General features: G+C 47.8%; 1 protein-coding gene across 2 annotated transcripts in view; it reads right to left on the bottom strand.

The window, feature by feature from the left end:
- Positions 1 to 525: 525 nt before the first annotated feature.
- The window catches only part of LOC128342148 (elongation factor 2-like), a 62200-nt gene continuing 50570 nt past the window's right edge, over positions 526 to 12155 (bottom strand). For both annotated transcript variants that reach the window (XM_053289073.1, XM_053289072.1), the window contains exon 15: positions 526 to 870. In XM_053289073.1, coding sequence (XP_053145048.1) covers positions 677 to 870 — 194 coding nt within the window. In that variant the 3' untranslated portion in view covers positions 526 to 676. The remainder of the gene's footprint in view (positions 871 to 12155) is intronic.

The raw sequence follows: 12155 nt of genomic DNA, 5'->3' as shown, positions 1-12155 counted from the left end.
GATTAAATTCTTCCCAGTAGATCTAACACTTTTAGTCCTCATGAATGATTTTCAATTGAGCTGGAAGCTGGCTATAGCCAGGAGGCTTTTATTATAGGAGCTGTCATTGAGTTTCTCACATCTTTAGGTTTCAACCAGGCGAAGGAGGTATTTTTCCAAAGACTTGGGGATAGATAGTGAATATCAAAATGAACTCAATACAGTTTTGGAGGCCTTGAAAGTAAGTCTTACGCATGCTAGCTGGGAACCTGTGGTTTTCTGAGCCACTCTCTTTTCCTGTGTTGCAGAAGGTTTTTTTCAGAGCAAGATACAGTGTTCTCCTGTCAGCGGTGCTACATTCAAATAGATTCAACATGTTTTGTTATATTGCCCATCTTACAAGGATTCCCGTGCTAGATTTATAACACTTATTGGGTTTTCAAGGTAGAGATGATTAATTTTACATTTTTTTTTCTCCTTTCAGATAAGATAGGCAGTACCCTTAATGCAGCAAAATTGTGTGGCAGAAGTTAAAACCCAACAGCATTTAACTGGTTAGAGCAATTTATTTATTTCTCAGTTAAGTTTAGGGTTGCCAGAGCTTTCTCTCTGTGTTAATTGGTGGTTTTTATTTGAGTATTCTTTTGTAATTGTTTAAATCTTTGATCCTTGATCGTACATAAAGATATGTATGTAGTTACAATTTGTCTAGGAAGTTGTCCAGAGGTGGAATACCCTCCTTCAAGCCTTTGCGTTTGCGTGTTTCAGCCACAACTTGGAAGGGACGTGAATTAGCATCGTAAGGGTCTCCAGGCAAAATCTGCCAGTGATCAAAGACACATTGCGGGAAAGCTTGGCCACCAGTGTTGGATCTCAAATCAGCAGTAAAACCTGGCAAGGAGGAGAAAGCAAAAGAAAAGGAACTGAAAAACTTATTTAGGCTGAACCATCATGACACTATTAATTTTTTCAGATGATCATACCACCAAAAGATTGATCAGTCAACTCTTTCAGTCAAATGAAAACTCTGTCATTTACCCACAACTGACAAATTCACTTTAAGCACCATCGACACCACACACATTTAACTGGATTAGAAAAGTTTCAGTTGGTAGTAACAGTTGACATACAGTGAAATTCATACAAGGTTTCATCCAAGATAGATGAACTCAAGAAATAACTCAAATGTGAAATTGCCGACCTTATCCCTATAATCAGGCTCGGTGCCAGAGGACTGAAAACTAGCAAATGTAACACTGATTTTTAAAAAGGGATGGAAGGGCGATCTGGGAAATTACAAGCCAGTTAGCTTAATGTTGGTTCCAGGCAAATTGATGCAAAGCATTCTCAAGGATAAAATTGTTAAGCATATAGAAGAGCAGACCCTGCTGGCGGAGAACCAACAAGGCTTCTGCAACAGTAAATCTTGCCTCAGGAACCTTTTGGAGTTCTTTGAGAGTGTCAACAGGTATGTGGATCAAGGTGGTCCGGTTGACATAGTATACCTGGACTTCCAAAAAGCTTTCCCAAAAAGTTCCAAACTTTTGGAACAGTTCCTCAAAAAGTTCCTCATCAAAGACTCTTGAGGAAACTTAGTCATGGGATAAGGGGACAAGTACATGTGTGGATTGCTAACTGGTTGAAGAACAGGAAACAGAGGGTAGGTATAAATGGAGAGTTTTCACAATGGAGGAAAGTAAGAAGTGGGGTCCCCCAGGGATCTGTACTCAGACTAGTGCTTTTTAATTTATTCATAAATGATCTAGAAGTTGGGGTAGGTAGCAAGCTGGCCAAATTTGCAGATGACACCAAACTAGGGTGGTGAAATCCAAAACAGATTAGAAGGAGCTCCAAATTGGGTGAGTGGGCAACATAATGGCAAAAAAAGTTTCAGTGTTGGCAAGTGTAAAGTTATGCACATTGGGACAAAAAAACCTAACTTCACGTATATGCTGATGGGATCTGAGCTGTCAGTGACTGACCAGGAGAGGGATCTTGGGGTTGTGGTGGACAGCTCGTTGAAAGTGTCAACTTAATGTACAGCAGCTTTGAAAAAGGCCAATTCCATGCTAGGGATCTTTAGGAAGGGGATTGAAAATAAAACTGCTAATATTAGGAACATGGGAAGATCCCATATACTGAGTCAAACCATAGGTCCATCTAGCTCAGTATTGTCTACACAGACTGGCAGCGGCTTCTCCAAGGTTGCAGGCAGGAATCTCAGCCGTATCTTGGAGATGCCAGGGAGGGAACTTTGAACCTAGATGCTCTTCCCAGAACGGCTCTATCCCCTAAGGGTAATATCTTACAGGGCTCACAAATCTAGTCTCCCATTCATATGCAAACAGGGCAGACCCTGCTTAACTAAGGGGACAAGTCATGCTTGCTACCACAAGACCACGTCTCCTCCCATAATGCCCTTATACAAAACTATGGTGCAGCCACACTTTATAGAGTACTGCAGACAATTCTGGATACCACATCTAAAGAAGGCATTGTAGAACTGGAAAAGGTGCAGAAGAGGGCAACCAAGATGATCAGGGGCCTACAGCATCTTCCTTATGAGGCAAGGCTATAACACCTGGGGCTTTTTATTTAAGAAAAAAGGACAACTGCGGGAAGACATGCTAAAGGTCTATAAAATCATGCATGGTGTGGAGAAAGTGGATAGAGAGACATTTTTCTCCCTCTCACATAACAGTAGAAAAACAAGTTACTTACCTGTAACAGGTGATCTGGTAGTGGTTCCATACATTCATGAGGACTGGGTTCTGCACCTGCGCAGACCATACTTCGGAGAGAATTCTCTAGCTCCTCGCGACGCCCAACCACCAGCAGTGCGTGGCTGCAGTACTCTTAAATGGCGGTTAGGCATCCCCTTTTCTCAGTTTCTTGGTGATAAGCCATTCAGTGTGACTCAGGACGACTGGCACTAAGATTTCGAGTAGAGGTAGATATAATGATGACTCAAAGGCAAGCACCGTAGCTTATTCTTCTCGTTCACCCAAATATGCAGCGGGGATGGACAGGCGGGTCTTATGAATGTATGGAACCACTACCAGATCACCTGTTACAGGTAAGCAACCTATTTATCAGGATAGTGGTTCCAACGTCCATAAGGACTGGGTGAATCACAAGCTTCAGAGTATGGTGGTGGGTGCATGAAGCTACAGTAGGATTCTCTTTAAAACCGCCCATCCAAATTCAGCCACAGCTGCCAATCTAATGTCCAAGGCATAATGCTTGATAAAAGTCTGGTGTGATGCCCACGTGGCTACCAGACAGATGTCTTGAAATCTGATGCCTGACAGGTGTGCTGCAGAGGTTGCATATGACCTGGTGGAGTGTGCTCTAATCTTAGAGGGCGGAGTAATGCTCTGCAAATCATAAGCCATCCTTATCAGCTCTACTAGCCAAAATGCCAACTTCTGGCATGACGGAGGCTGGCCCCTATGCCGGCCTTTCTCACAGACAAATAGGAGATTTGTCTTATGGACCCGTTGTGTGGCCTTCAGATAGTACAGCAGTGCTCTTCTGACATCCAGAGAATGCATTGCCTTGTCAAGCTGCGTCTCAGGATTCTTAAAGGTTGGTAAGACTATATTCGTATTGAGGTGGAAATCGGTGATGACCTTTGGTCTAAAGTCCGGATCTAAACGCATTATCACATGGTCAGGGTGAATCACGGTGTATGGTTCATCTATCCAGAGGGCCCCGAGTTCACTCACCCTCCTCGCCGTGGTTATTGCCACTAAGAACAAAGTCTTTAGGATTATTAATTTCAATGACGCCGAGGCCATGGGTTCAAAAGGGGCCTCTGTCAGTGCCCCTAGGACTAGCGAAAGGCTCCATTTTTCCGCAGATTGTCAAACAGGCGGGTATAGATTATTTATTCCTCTGAGGAAGTCCTTAAATGTAGGGTGCATGAACAGTCTTGCCATCCCAACCGGCGTGCCGCGAAGACAAAGTGGCCATGTGGACCTTTATTGAAACATTAGCTAATCCTGCTCTCTTCAATGAGGTGAGATAAAGGAGCACCTCCTTAAGCTCAGCCCGTTTAGGTTGAAAATGATGTTCCTGAGCATAGGAGCAAAACCTACGCCACTTTGCATTGTAGTTCTTTCTCGTAGATACCCTACGAGTGTTCAAAAGGATCTTTTTCAAAAGCCTATATTCTAAGCTGTTAGATTGAGTACTGACAGGTTAGGGTGGAGGATCTGGCCTAGATTCTGTGTTAGCTGATCTTCCCACTTGGGGAGGCATATGTATGTCCCCTTTGATAGTTTGAGTAGCTGTGTGAATCAGGGCTGGCGAGGCCACCACGGAGCAATCACGATTGCCCGTGTACATTCCTGGAGGAGTCTGGCCACAATCCTGGGAAGGAGCGGAGTTGGTGGATATATGTAGAAGAAGCTCCTCACCCATTGATATTGAAAGGCATCGCCCTTGGAATGTCTGCCCAAACCCATCCTGGAACAGTAAACATCGCATTTCCTGTTGTGTTCTGTCGCAAACAGATCCACCTCTGACCACCCCCAGGTTACAAATAGATCCTGAAGGATTTTCGCGTGTAGTTCCCTCTCATGTTGTTACAGTACAATTTCCCTGCTTAACAAATCCGCCAAGCAGTTTAGGCTGCCCTTGATATGTATCGCTTGCAAGTGGGGACCTCTCAGAATACACCAATTCCATATCTGCAAGCTTAGGTTGCACAGTGCATGTGACACGGTACCCCCGTTTGTTCGCATAGGCTATTGCTATGGTGTTGTCCATCTGTAGCTGGACCACTGTGTCTCGTAGATGGTTCTGAAACGTGAGCAAAGCCCTGTATGTAGCTAGTAGTTCCAGGAAGTTGATATGCATGAGAGCCTCTCTTTGATTCCAAAGGCCTTGAGCTCTTCTGTTTCCCATGTGGGCCCCCCAGCCCTGCATGGACGCATCCATCGTCAGGGTACAAGATGGTAACGGAGTCTTGAATGGTACCCCCTTTAAGAGATGAGCCTCCCTTGTCCACCAATGTAATGACAGCAGGACCTTCCGTGGTAGTAGAATTCGTTTGGTTTGTGGGTCGCGTTTTGGACGGAAAAGACGGAGGAACAAAAGCTGTAAACTGCGCATCCTTAGCTTCGCATAAGGCACTGTAGTGGTGCATGAGGCCATCAGGCCCAGAAGAACCTGTATTGTCCTCGCCTTCTGTAGTGGCAACACCTGGAATTGTCACACTAGGGCGCACATGCATAGGTACCGCTCTTCTGGTAGATAAGCCATCTGCTGTAGCATATCGAGATGCGCTCCGATGTACAGCAAGCTTCGTGCTGGAGTTAGATGAGATTTCTTCCAGCTGATCTGGATCCCTAATTCGCTCAGCAGTGATTTTACAACCTCTATGTCGAAGATTAATTGCTCCCTGGTTCTGGCCATTATGAGCCAATTGTCGAGGTACAGGTAAACCGACAGACTGAGTACCCTTAGGTGAGCAACAATGACTGCCATGCATTTTGTAAACACTCTTGGTGCTGTCACTAGCCCAAAGGATAGAACATTGTATTGATAGATCTGCGTCCCTAAGGTGAAGCATAGATACTTCTGATGGTTCTGCTGGATGCCTACATGGAAGTACGCATCCTTGAGGTCGAGCATTGCAATCCATTGCTCTTTGTGGAGCAGGGGAAGGATGCTTTGCAATGTTGTCATGCGGAATTTTTGTACTTTGATGTATTGATTGAGCCAGTGTAAGTCCATTATTGGATGAATCCCTCCGCCCTTCATTGGTATCTGAAAGTATCGGGAATAGAATCCCGACTGGCCCTGAGCCCACTGTACCAGTGATATGGCCTCTTTTCGCAGTACTTCCTGCACCTCCTCCTGCAAGACAGGAGTATCTGGTGTGGACCCCATCCTCTGGAATGGAAGAAGCTCCTTGAACTCTATATCATAGCCTGTCGAAACTATCCTTAAGACCCACTAGTCTGATGTTATATGGTGCCATGCTTGAGCATGACTGGCCAGTTTGATGGTATTTCCAGCAGGCGTCAAGGTGATCTTTTCCCTTGCGCTCGTGTTGGTGTTGATTGTCTCGCGGGGAACTGAGGCCGACATGTTGTCGGCTAGTGGGCTCTGTAGCAGATCAAAGCTGCTGCTTTGGTTGCTGGGCCACTTTATTGCAGCCTTGTTGGTTATTCCTGTTCCGTAGCTGGAACTGTTGTTGATTGTAGCACTGGTATTGGCGTTTGTAATCCCTTCGATCCAGCTGTCGATAATAACCCTGCCTCTTTTGGTAGGGTTGGTACCTTTTGATATGACTGGTACTGAGTGGTATTAAATTTCTGGTTCGTGAAGGAGCGTGCCATTAATTTGGATTTTTTCCACTGCTCCATGGTTTTATCCGTGTCGTCCGAGAATAGACCTTTTCCTCCAAAAGGTAAAGCTTCAATACGGTCCTTCATATCTTGCTGTAGTTGAGTAGCCCTCAACCAGGCATGATGCCTCAAAACAACTGCGGATGTCAGAGTACGTGACTCGGACTCCGCCAAGTGCTTTGCGTTAGCCAGTTGCTGTCTTGTTGTAGTAGTCGTACATAAGAAAGTAGCCTCAAATTTCTTCAGAAATGTTTCATGATCTAAAGATGCCCGTTGATCATAAAGAAGCTCCCACAGGGAGTTAGTGTACTTAGCCTGGCATGCAATACAATTCATGATTTTTATTGATAGGCAAGCAGTTGAATAGGTTCGCCTTCCCAACACGTCCAGTTTGCGCCCTTCCTTGTCTGCTGGGGTTGTATGACGCTTACCTCCTTTAGAGGTTGTAGCGCAGTCTATCACCAAGGCGTTTGGTGTGGGATGTCTAATCAAGTACTCGTTCTCTTCCTCCTGGACACGGTATAAAACTTCCAACCATTTGGAGGTAGGCATCGATGTCTGGAGTACCTCCCAAGCAGACTTCGCCGCCCATGAAATATGAGGCAACGTTGGCAGATACACTGGTTGTAATCCAGATGCCTTGTTAATCATATTATACACTGGATCATCTAAATCCAGTGTCTTCTGTTTCACATCTAGGCCAAGGACTCGGGCCATCTCTGCTACCTGCTGATGATATCCCTTCATTCCTCATTTGGAGAAATAGAAGGGATTGCCGTGACATCATCACTTGGATCAGGCAGTACAGGTTCCTCTGGAGCTTCGGGCTCCATTGTGTCTGACGAGTAGCCATCTGGATCATCATCATCATCCCCTGAAGAGGGAGGCAGCTGTGAAGCAGAAGGAACGTCACCCCTGAACCGCGAAGAGGCATCCACATCCACCCTATGAGTGGGAATTGGGTGGTCCAGCAGATCCGTCTGGAGTGAAACAGACCTTCTAGATGGCGCCTCTTTTTGAGGGAGTTGTGTAGTTTGCAGGCAAACCAACTTCATCTTCCCGGTGGCTTTCTCTGGTTCCGCTGGCCAACTGGCCTGCAGAGAGACTGTCCTTTGTAAAGTTATGGGAGCGGCCGTCTGTACCGCAGATTCCTTTAATTCCCTCAGGGAATGCGGTTGGCCTCTTTCAGACAGCCATAACTGGAAGAGAGAGTACTCTTCTGGAGTGATGGTGCAGGTATTGTGCCACCCTCCCTGTGGTAGAAGACCTGTTGTAGGAGTAGAGGGACATGTAAAGGACGGTGTCTTCGGGACTGGAGTTGTCCCTGAATCCCTGAAAGGTGTATGTGGAGGGTGTAGTCTCTTCTGACCGTAGCATGCGGTGTAGAGTTCTCTGCACTGATGTCATGAGTTGGAGGTTGAACTTCAAAGCCCATTTCGTGGTCTGGGATAGGCTCGAGTTCAGCATCATGGATTATTGCTACTGCATCATACTGTCCCGCGTCGGTGCCGAGGTCGGGCTCGAACGCTCCCTCCTCAGTATACTCGTCCAGTACATAAAGATTTGATGCCACTTCCAACGTCGACGTTGTCTTTGACCTCGTAGCCTCTGCTGTAGTCATTGTTGTCCCAATCATCTTCATAGCCAGCTCAGCTTCCGATGTCAAAGCCTCCGTTGTAGCAACCTTTGGCGTCGGAGCCACCTTCGACGTCAATGGCTTTGTCGGTGTGTGCCTCAATGTTGACGCCGACTTCAGCGGTTCTGCTGATGCGTACCTCGACGTCAATGGAGACTGATTTGGAGTAGGAGCAGGTGAAAGTGAGGCTGCCCGGCATCGAGGGCTCTGATAGGTCTGAAACCCCATAGGGGAAGGCGTGTTTTCGGTGCCAGTCTTGACCTCCTTCGCCCAGTGTTCTTAAACCGCTTCTCCTGCGGTCCCATCTTTGACGTGGAGCTCTTTCGTTTCAGAACCGGTAGGGTCCCCTCCGGTTTCTTAAAGGCCTGGGCTGCAGTCGGAGTTGATACCTTTGAAGCCCGAGGAGCTTGGCATCGTGGTAGTTTTTGCTGATTTCTTCTATGTCGAGTTATGCGTCACTGTCGAAGCAGTCACAATGGCGCCTTTAGATGACGCTGACTCCGAGACTTTAGACTGCGTCACAGCAGGTCTCGAGTCCAAAGCCCCCCGATGTTTAGACTGCAATGCCTATTCCATTAACGCCACTTTAAGGCGAACAGCTCTGTTCTTTAGAGTCTGCTTATTGAAGGTAGAGCATACAGAGCAACTGGAAATATTATGGGCCTCTCCTAAACAGAATAGGCAAAGCTCATGCCTGTCCGTGGAAGGGATTTTTCTGCAGCGATCGCGACACCTTTTGAAGGTGGCTTTCTCTCCTGGCATTTCCTTCTCCGAACTCATAGGAAAGCCAAACAAGTCAAATTTTTGGGTCCGTGATGTTTACCAAAGGGAAAGGTACATTGGTACTCATCGTGAAGGTGTCTTCTGGCTGGTGTAGAAGAGGTCACCCAACATGGGATAACATCCCTCCATATGCTCCAGAAGGCAGGAAGTAGAAAAAACTTGAAGATCCTAAACCCCTTGCCTGTGGGCAGATCCCTTCAGTACCTAAAACAGCTCAAGCTTCAGAAAAATACATCAATAATATAAACAACATTCAAAAAAGGACTGACGATTCTGAGCAGAGAACTGCTTGCCCTGCCCTCTAGACCTGTTCCATTGTGGTCTAAACGGGCAAAACGAGTCCCTCTGTCTATACTGTGGACAGAAAGCCCTAGTGGACTGAGAGGATCTTCGTGGAAAAACTTTGTCCTCTTTACGTGGTGCTGAGGGCAAAGTCTTCCTCCTATCCTTAGTCTCAATCAAGACCTCCTTGAGAGCATCGTCTCCAAAAAGCTTCCCACCCACATAAGGTACAGCTGCCAAGTTAGCCTTAGAAGTATTGTCGACCTTCCAGTATTGTGTCTGGCCAATACACCTGCACTCAACGTGCGAGCTGAAAAACGTACACTGTCAAACATAGCGTCAGCAGCGAGGGCAGAAGCTTTCTGCAAGCGGATGAGCTTACGACGCATACGAGCCTGGTCAGTGGGAGGATCATTGAGTAGTTCGTCAATCCACAGGACAGAAGCCCTAGAAACCAGAGAAGCCGTGGTATCAGCCTTTATCGCCAGCGCTGAAAATTCATGCGCCATACGTAAGGCCGCCTCTGCTTTTCTATCCGCTGGGTCCTTAAATGTGGAATCCCCATCCTTGGGTACCACCATGTCACTGAGGAGGGCTCCAAACGGCGCGTCTGTAAGTGGCACCTTCAACAAGTTGAGGGTATCGTCCTCAAAATTGTAGAGCTTATTGGCAGATGGAGGTGCACGCTTAGATGAGGAAATAGCCGCCCATTCCTCTTTAATGGACGCAGTAAACCCCTCTGGCATCACTGCCCTGTAATGAAGGGCCTTAGACTGTGGCAGAACAAGGGAGCCTTTAGATAGTGGGGTATTCTCCTCCGGTGTAACAGGCTTAAGACCCAATGCCAATAGAAAATGATTAATAATGGGCTGAGCATCTTCCATTAGCGCCAATCTCTATGTGCTCCAGCTCCTAGATCCTCAGGGAGTTCGCCCTCCTCACACGAGGACCCCAAATTCTTGTCGCCATGCACTGAACCAGCCTCAGATCCCCTGGGCTGAAAAACATCAGGGGACTCCCCCCACCCCCCGATTCGTCAGGAGAATGAATGCCCCTAGACCCTGCATAGGGGGTGACCCTCATGAAGCGTTTGAGTCTCTTACGTACTGGCAATTCATCATTGGAGTCCGAAGATGACGATACATCCCTCAGCCTCAAACGTGCCCTGTCCCTAGAGCGCCCCTTGAGAGCTGCCTCCAGCGATTTTTGAACAGCTTCAGCAATCCAGCCCTTCATTAATGCTGGATTAAACTGTCCTCCTGACCCGCCCGCATTGTCTTCCCTGAGAGGGATAGGGCTGGCAGGGGAGTCCCTGCCGGGCGAAAATTGCTCCTCTTCTGCACTCCCCCGTGAGGGCCTCGGTCTCACTGGTGCAGTGTCAGGCAGGCCGCTGCCATGATACAGGTCTCTCATAGAGCTCTGCTTCTCCTCTCCCCCGATCGTCCCCACTACCGCTGTCTCCGCACGTCTGGGACTCAGGGACTGCCGCAGCTCCCGTTGCGGCCCACCCGCAGCTTCCTCAGCCAGGTGTCCGGCCGCCGGCAAGAGGAGGGGCGGGGATAACAATACTGCCTCCTCCCCGGCAACTTCAGGCGCTCTCATCAGAGCAGTCTTGTGGCGCTTTGAGACTTTGGGTGAGCGCTTTCTCTCCATGTGCCGTTTCTTCTTCGCCTTCTTCGGCGGTGGAGGAGATTAGGAGCGAAGCTCCTGCGTGGGCTGTTCCCCGGCATCCAGCTCCTGGCCATCGCGATGGGTGGATAGCCGCTGTGGCCCACTGACGCCAGCAAGGCTCCCCCTAACGGCCGCCATCTTAATATGGCTCTTCACACCCTCACGCCTCTTTGGCAGGAAAAGTCTCTGTCGGGCCGAATGCTCCCTTAGTGCGAGCAGACCCAAACCTTTCTCTTTGGCCATCGGTCGGAGGGCCACTTCAGAGGGGGAGAGGCAGATAGGGAAGGAGACAGAAGAAGCTGGAGGAGAAGAGGGAGAAACAGCAAATTTTAAAAAGATAAGTCCGTGTCCGTTCCGATTCGTTCGCCAGAGAAAACCGTCGTCTGTTCAGAGTCGCTCGCCAGGGAAATCCGTCGTCCGTTCCGAGTCTTTTTTTAAAAAAATCAGTTCGTCTTTGCTGAAGATTGTCTGAAAGGTTAGTAAAAATCCATGCCAGTCGTAGTTATCTATTTAGTAATCTCTCTGAGGAGCAAAGGTTTCCCAAAGATGTGATCGCTTAGGCGGTCAACAAGAAACCGAGGAAAGGGGATGCCTAACCGCCGTTTAAGAGTACCCCAGCTACGTGCTGCCGGCGGTTGGGCGTCGCGAGGAGCTAGAGAATTATATCCGAAGTATGGTCTGCGCAGCAGCAGAACCCAGTCCTTATAGATGTTGGAACCACTATCCAGATCCAGGGGTCATCCCATGAAAATGATTGCCAAGAAATTTAGATCCAATAAAGTACTTTTTCACACAGTACATAACCAACTTGTGGAATTCTCTACCACAAAATGTGGTGACCCCCAACAATTTGGATGGCTTTAAGAGGGGTTTAGATAACTTTATGGAGGAAAGGTCTATCAACAGCTACTAGTTGGAGGGCTATAGGCCACCTCCAGCCTCAGAGGCAGGATGCCTCTGAATGCCAGTTGCAGGGGGGTAACAGGAAGAGGGAGGGCATGCCCTTCACTCCTGCCTGTAGGCTTCCAGAAGCATCTGGTGGGCCACTGTGTGAAAGAGGATGCTGGACTAGATGGGTCTTGGGCCTGATCCAGCAGGGCTGTTCTTACAGTATGTTCTTTTCTTAGATACTCACTTTCAGCCTCTTATCTGCCCTTCTTTCTACCTCATTGTCTATTTTGATTTCAGGCACCATTTCTCTATGGGGTACTTGTCCCTTTGTTAAGCGAGTAAGAGACAAACTTACTCCTGGGAAAGAGGACTAACTCACTCTAGCAGTGCTAGTTGTCATCTTGGCTGAATAGGAGGCGGCAGAGTGGTCAGAAGAGAAAACCCCCACAAGGTGGTTCAAGAACAGTGACAGGTTACCTGCAACCAGGAAATACATCTTGAAAAGAAGATGCATTTGCTGCCCCTAGCTGACTTGCACTGCTCTGCCAGAGCTT

Source organism: Hemicordylus capensis, chromosome 2 (assembly GCF_027244095.1).
Source record: "Hemicordylus capensis ecotype Gifberg chromosome 2, rHemCap1.1.pri, whole genome shotgun sequence".
Lineage (NCBI taxonomy): Eukaryota > Metazoa > Chordata > Lepidosauria > Squamata > Cordylidae > Hemicordylus > Hemicordylus capensis.
The sequence above is the reverse complement of the archived record's forward strand: the minus strand, read 5'-3'. Positions and strand labels throughout refer to the sequence as shown.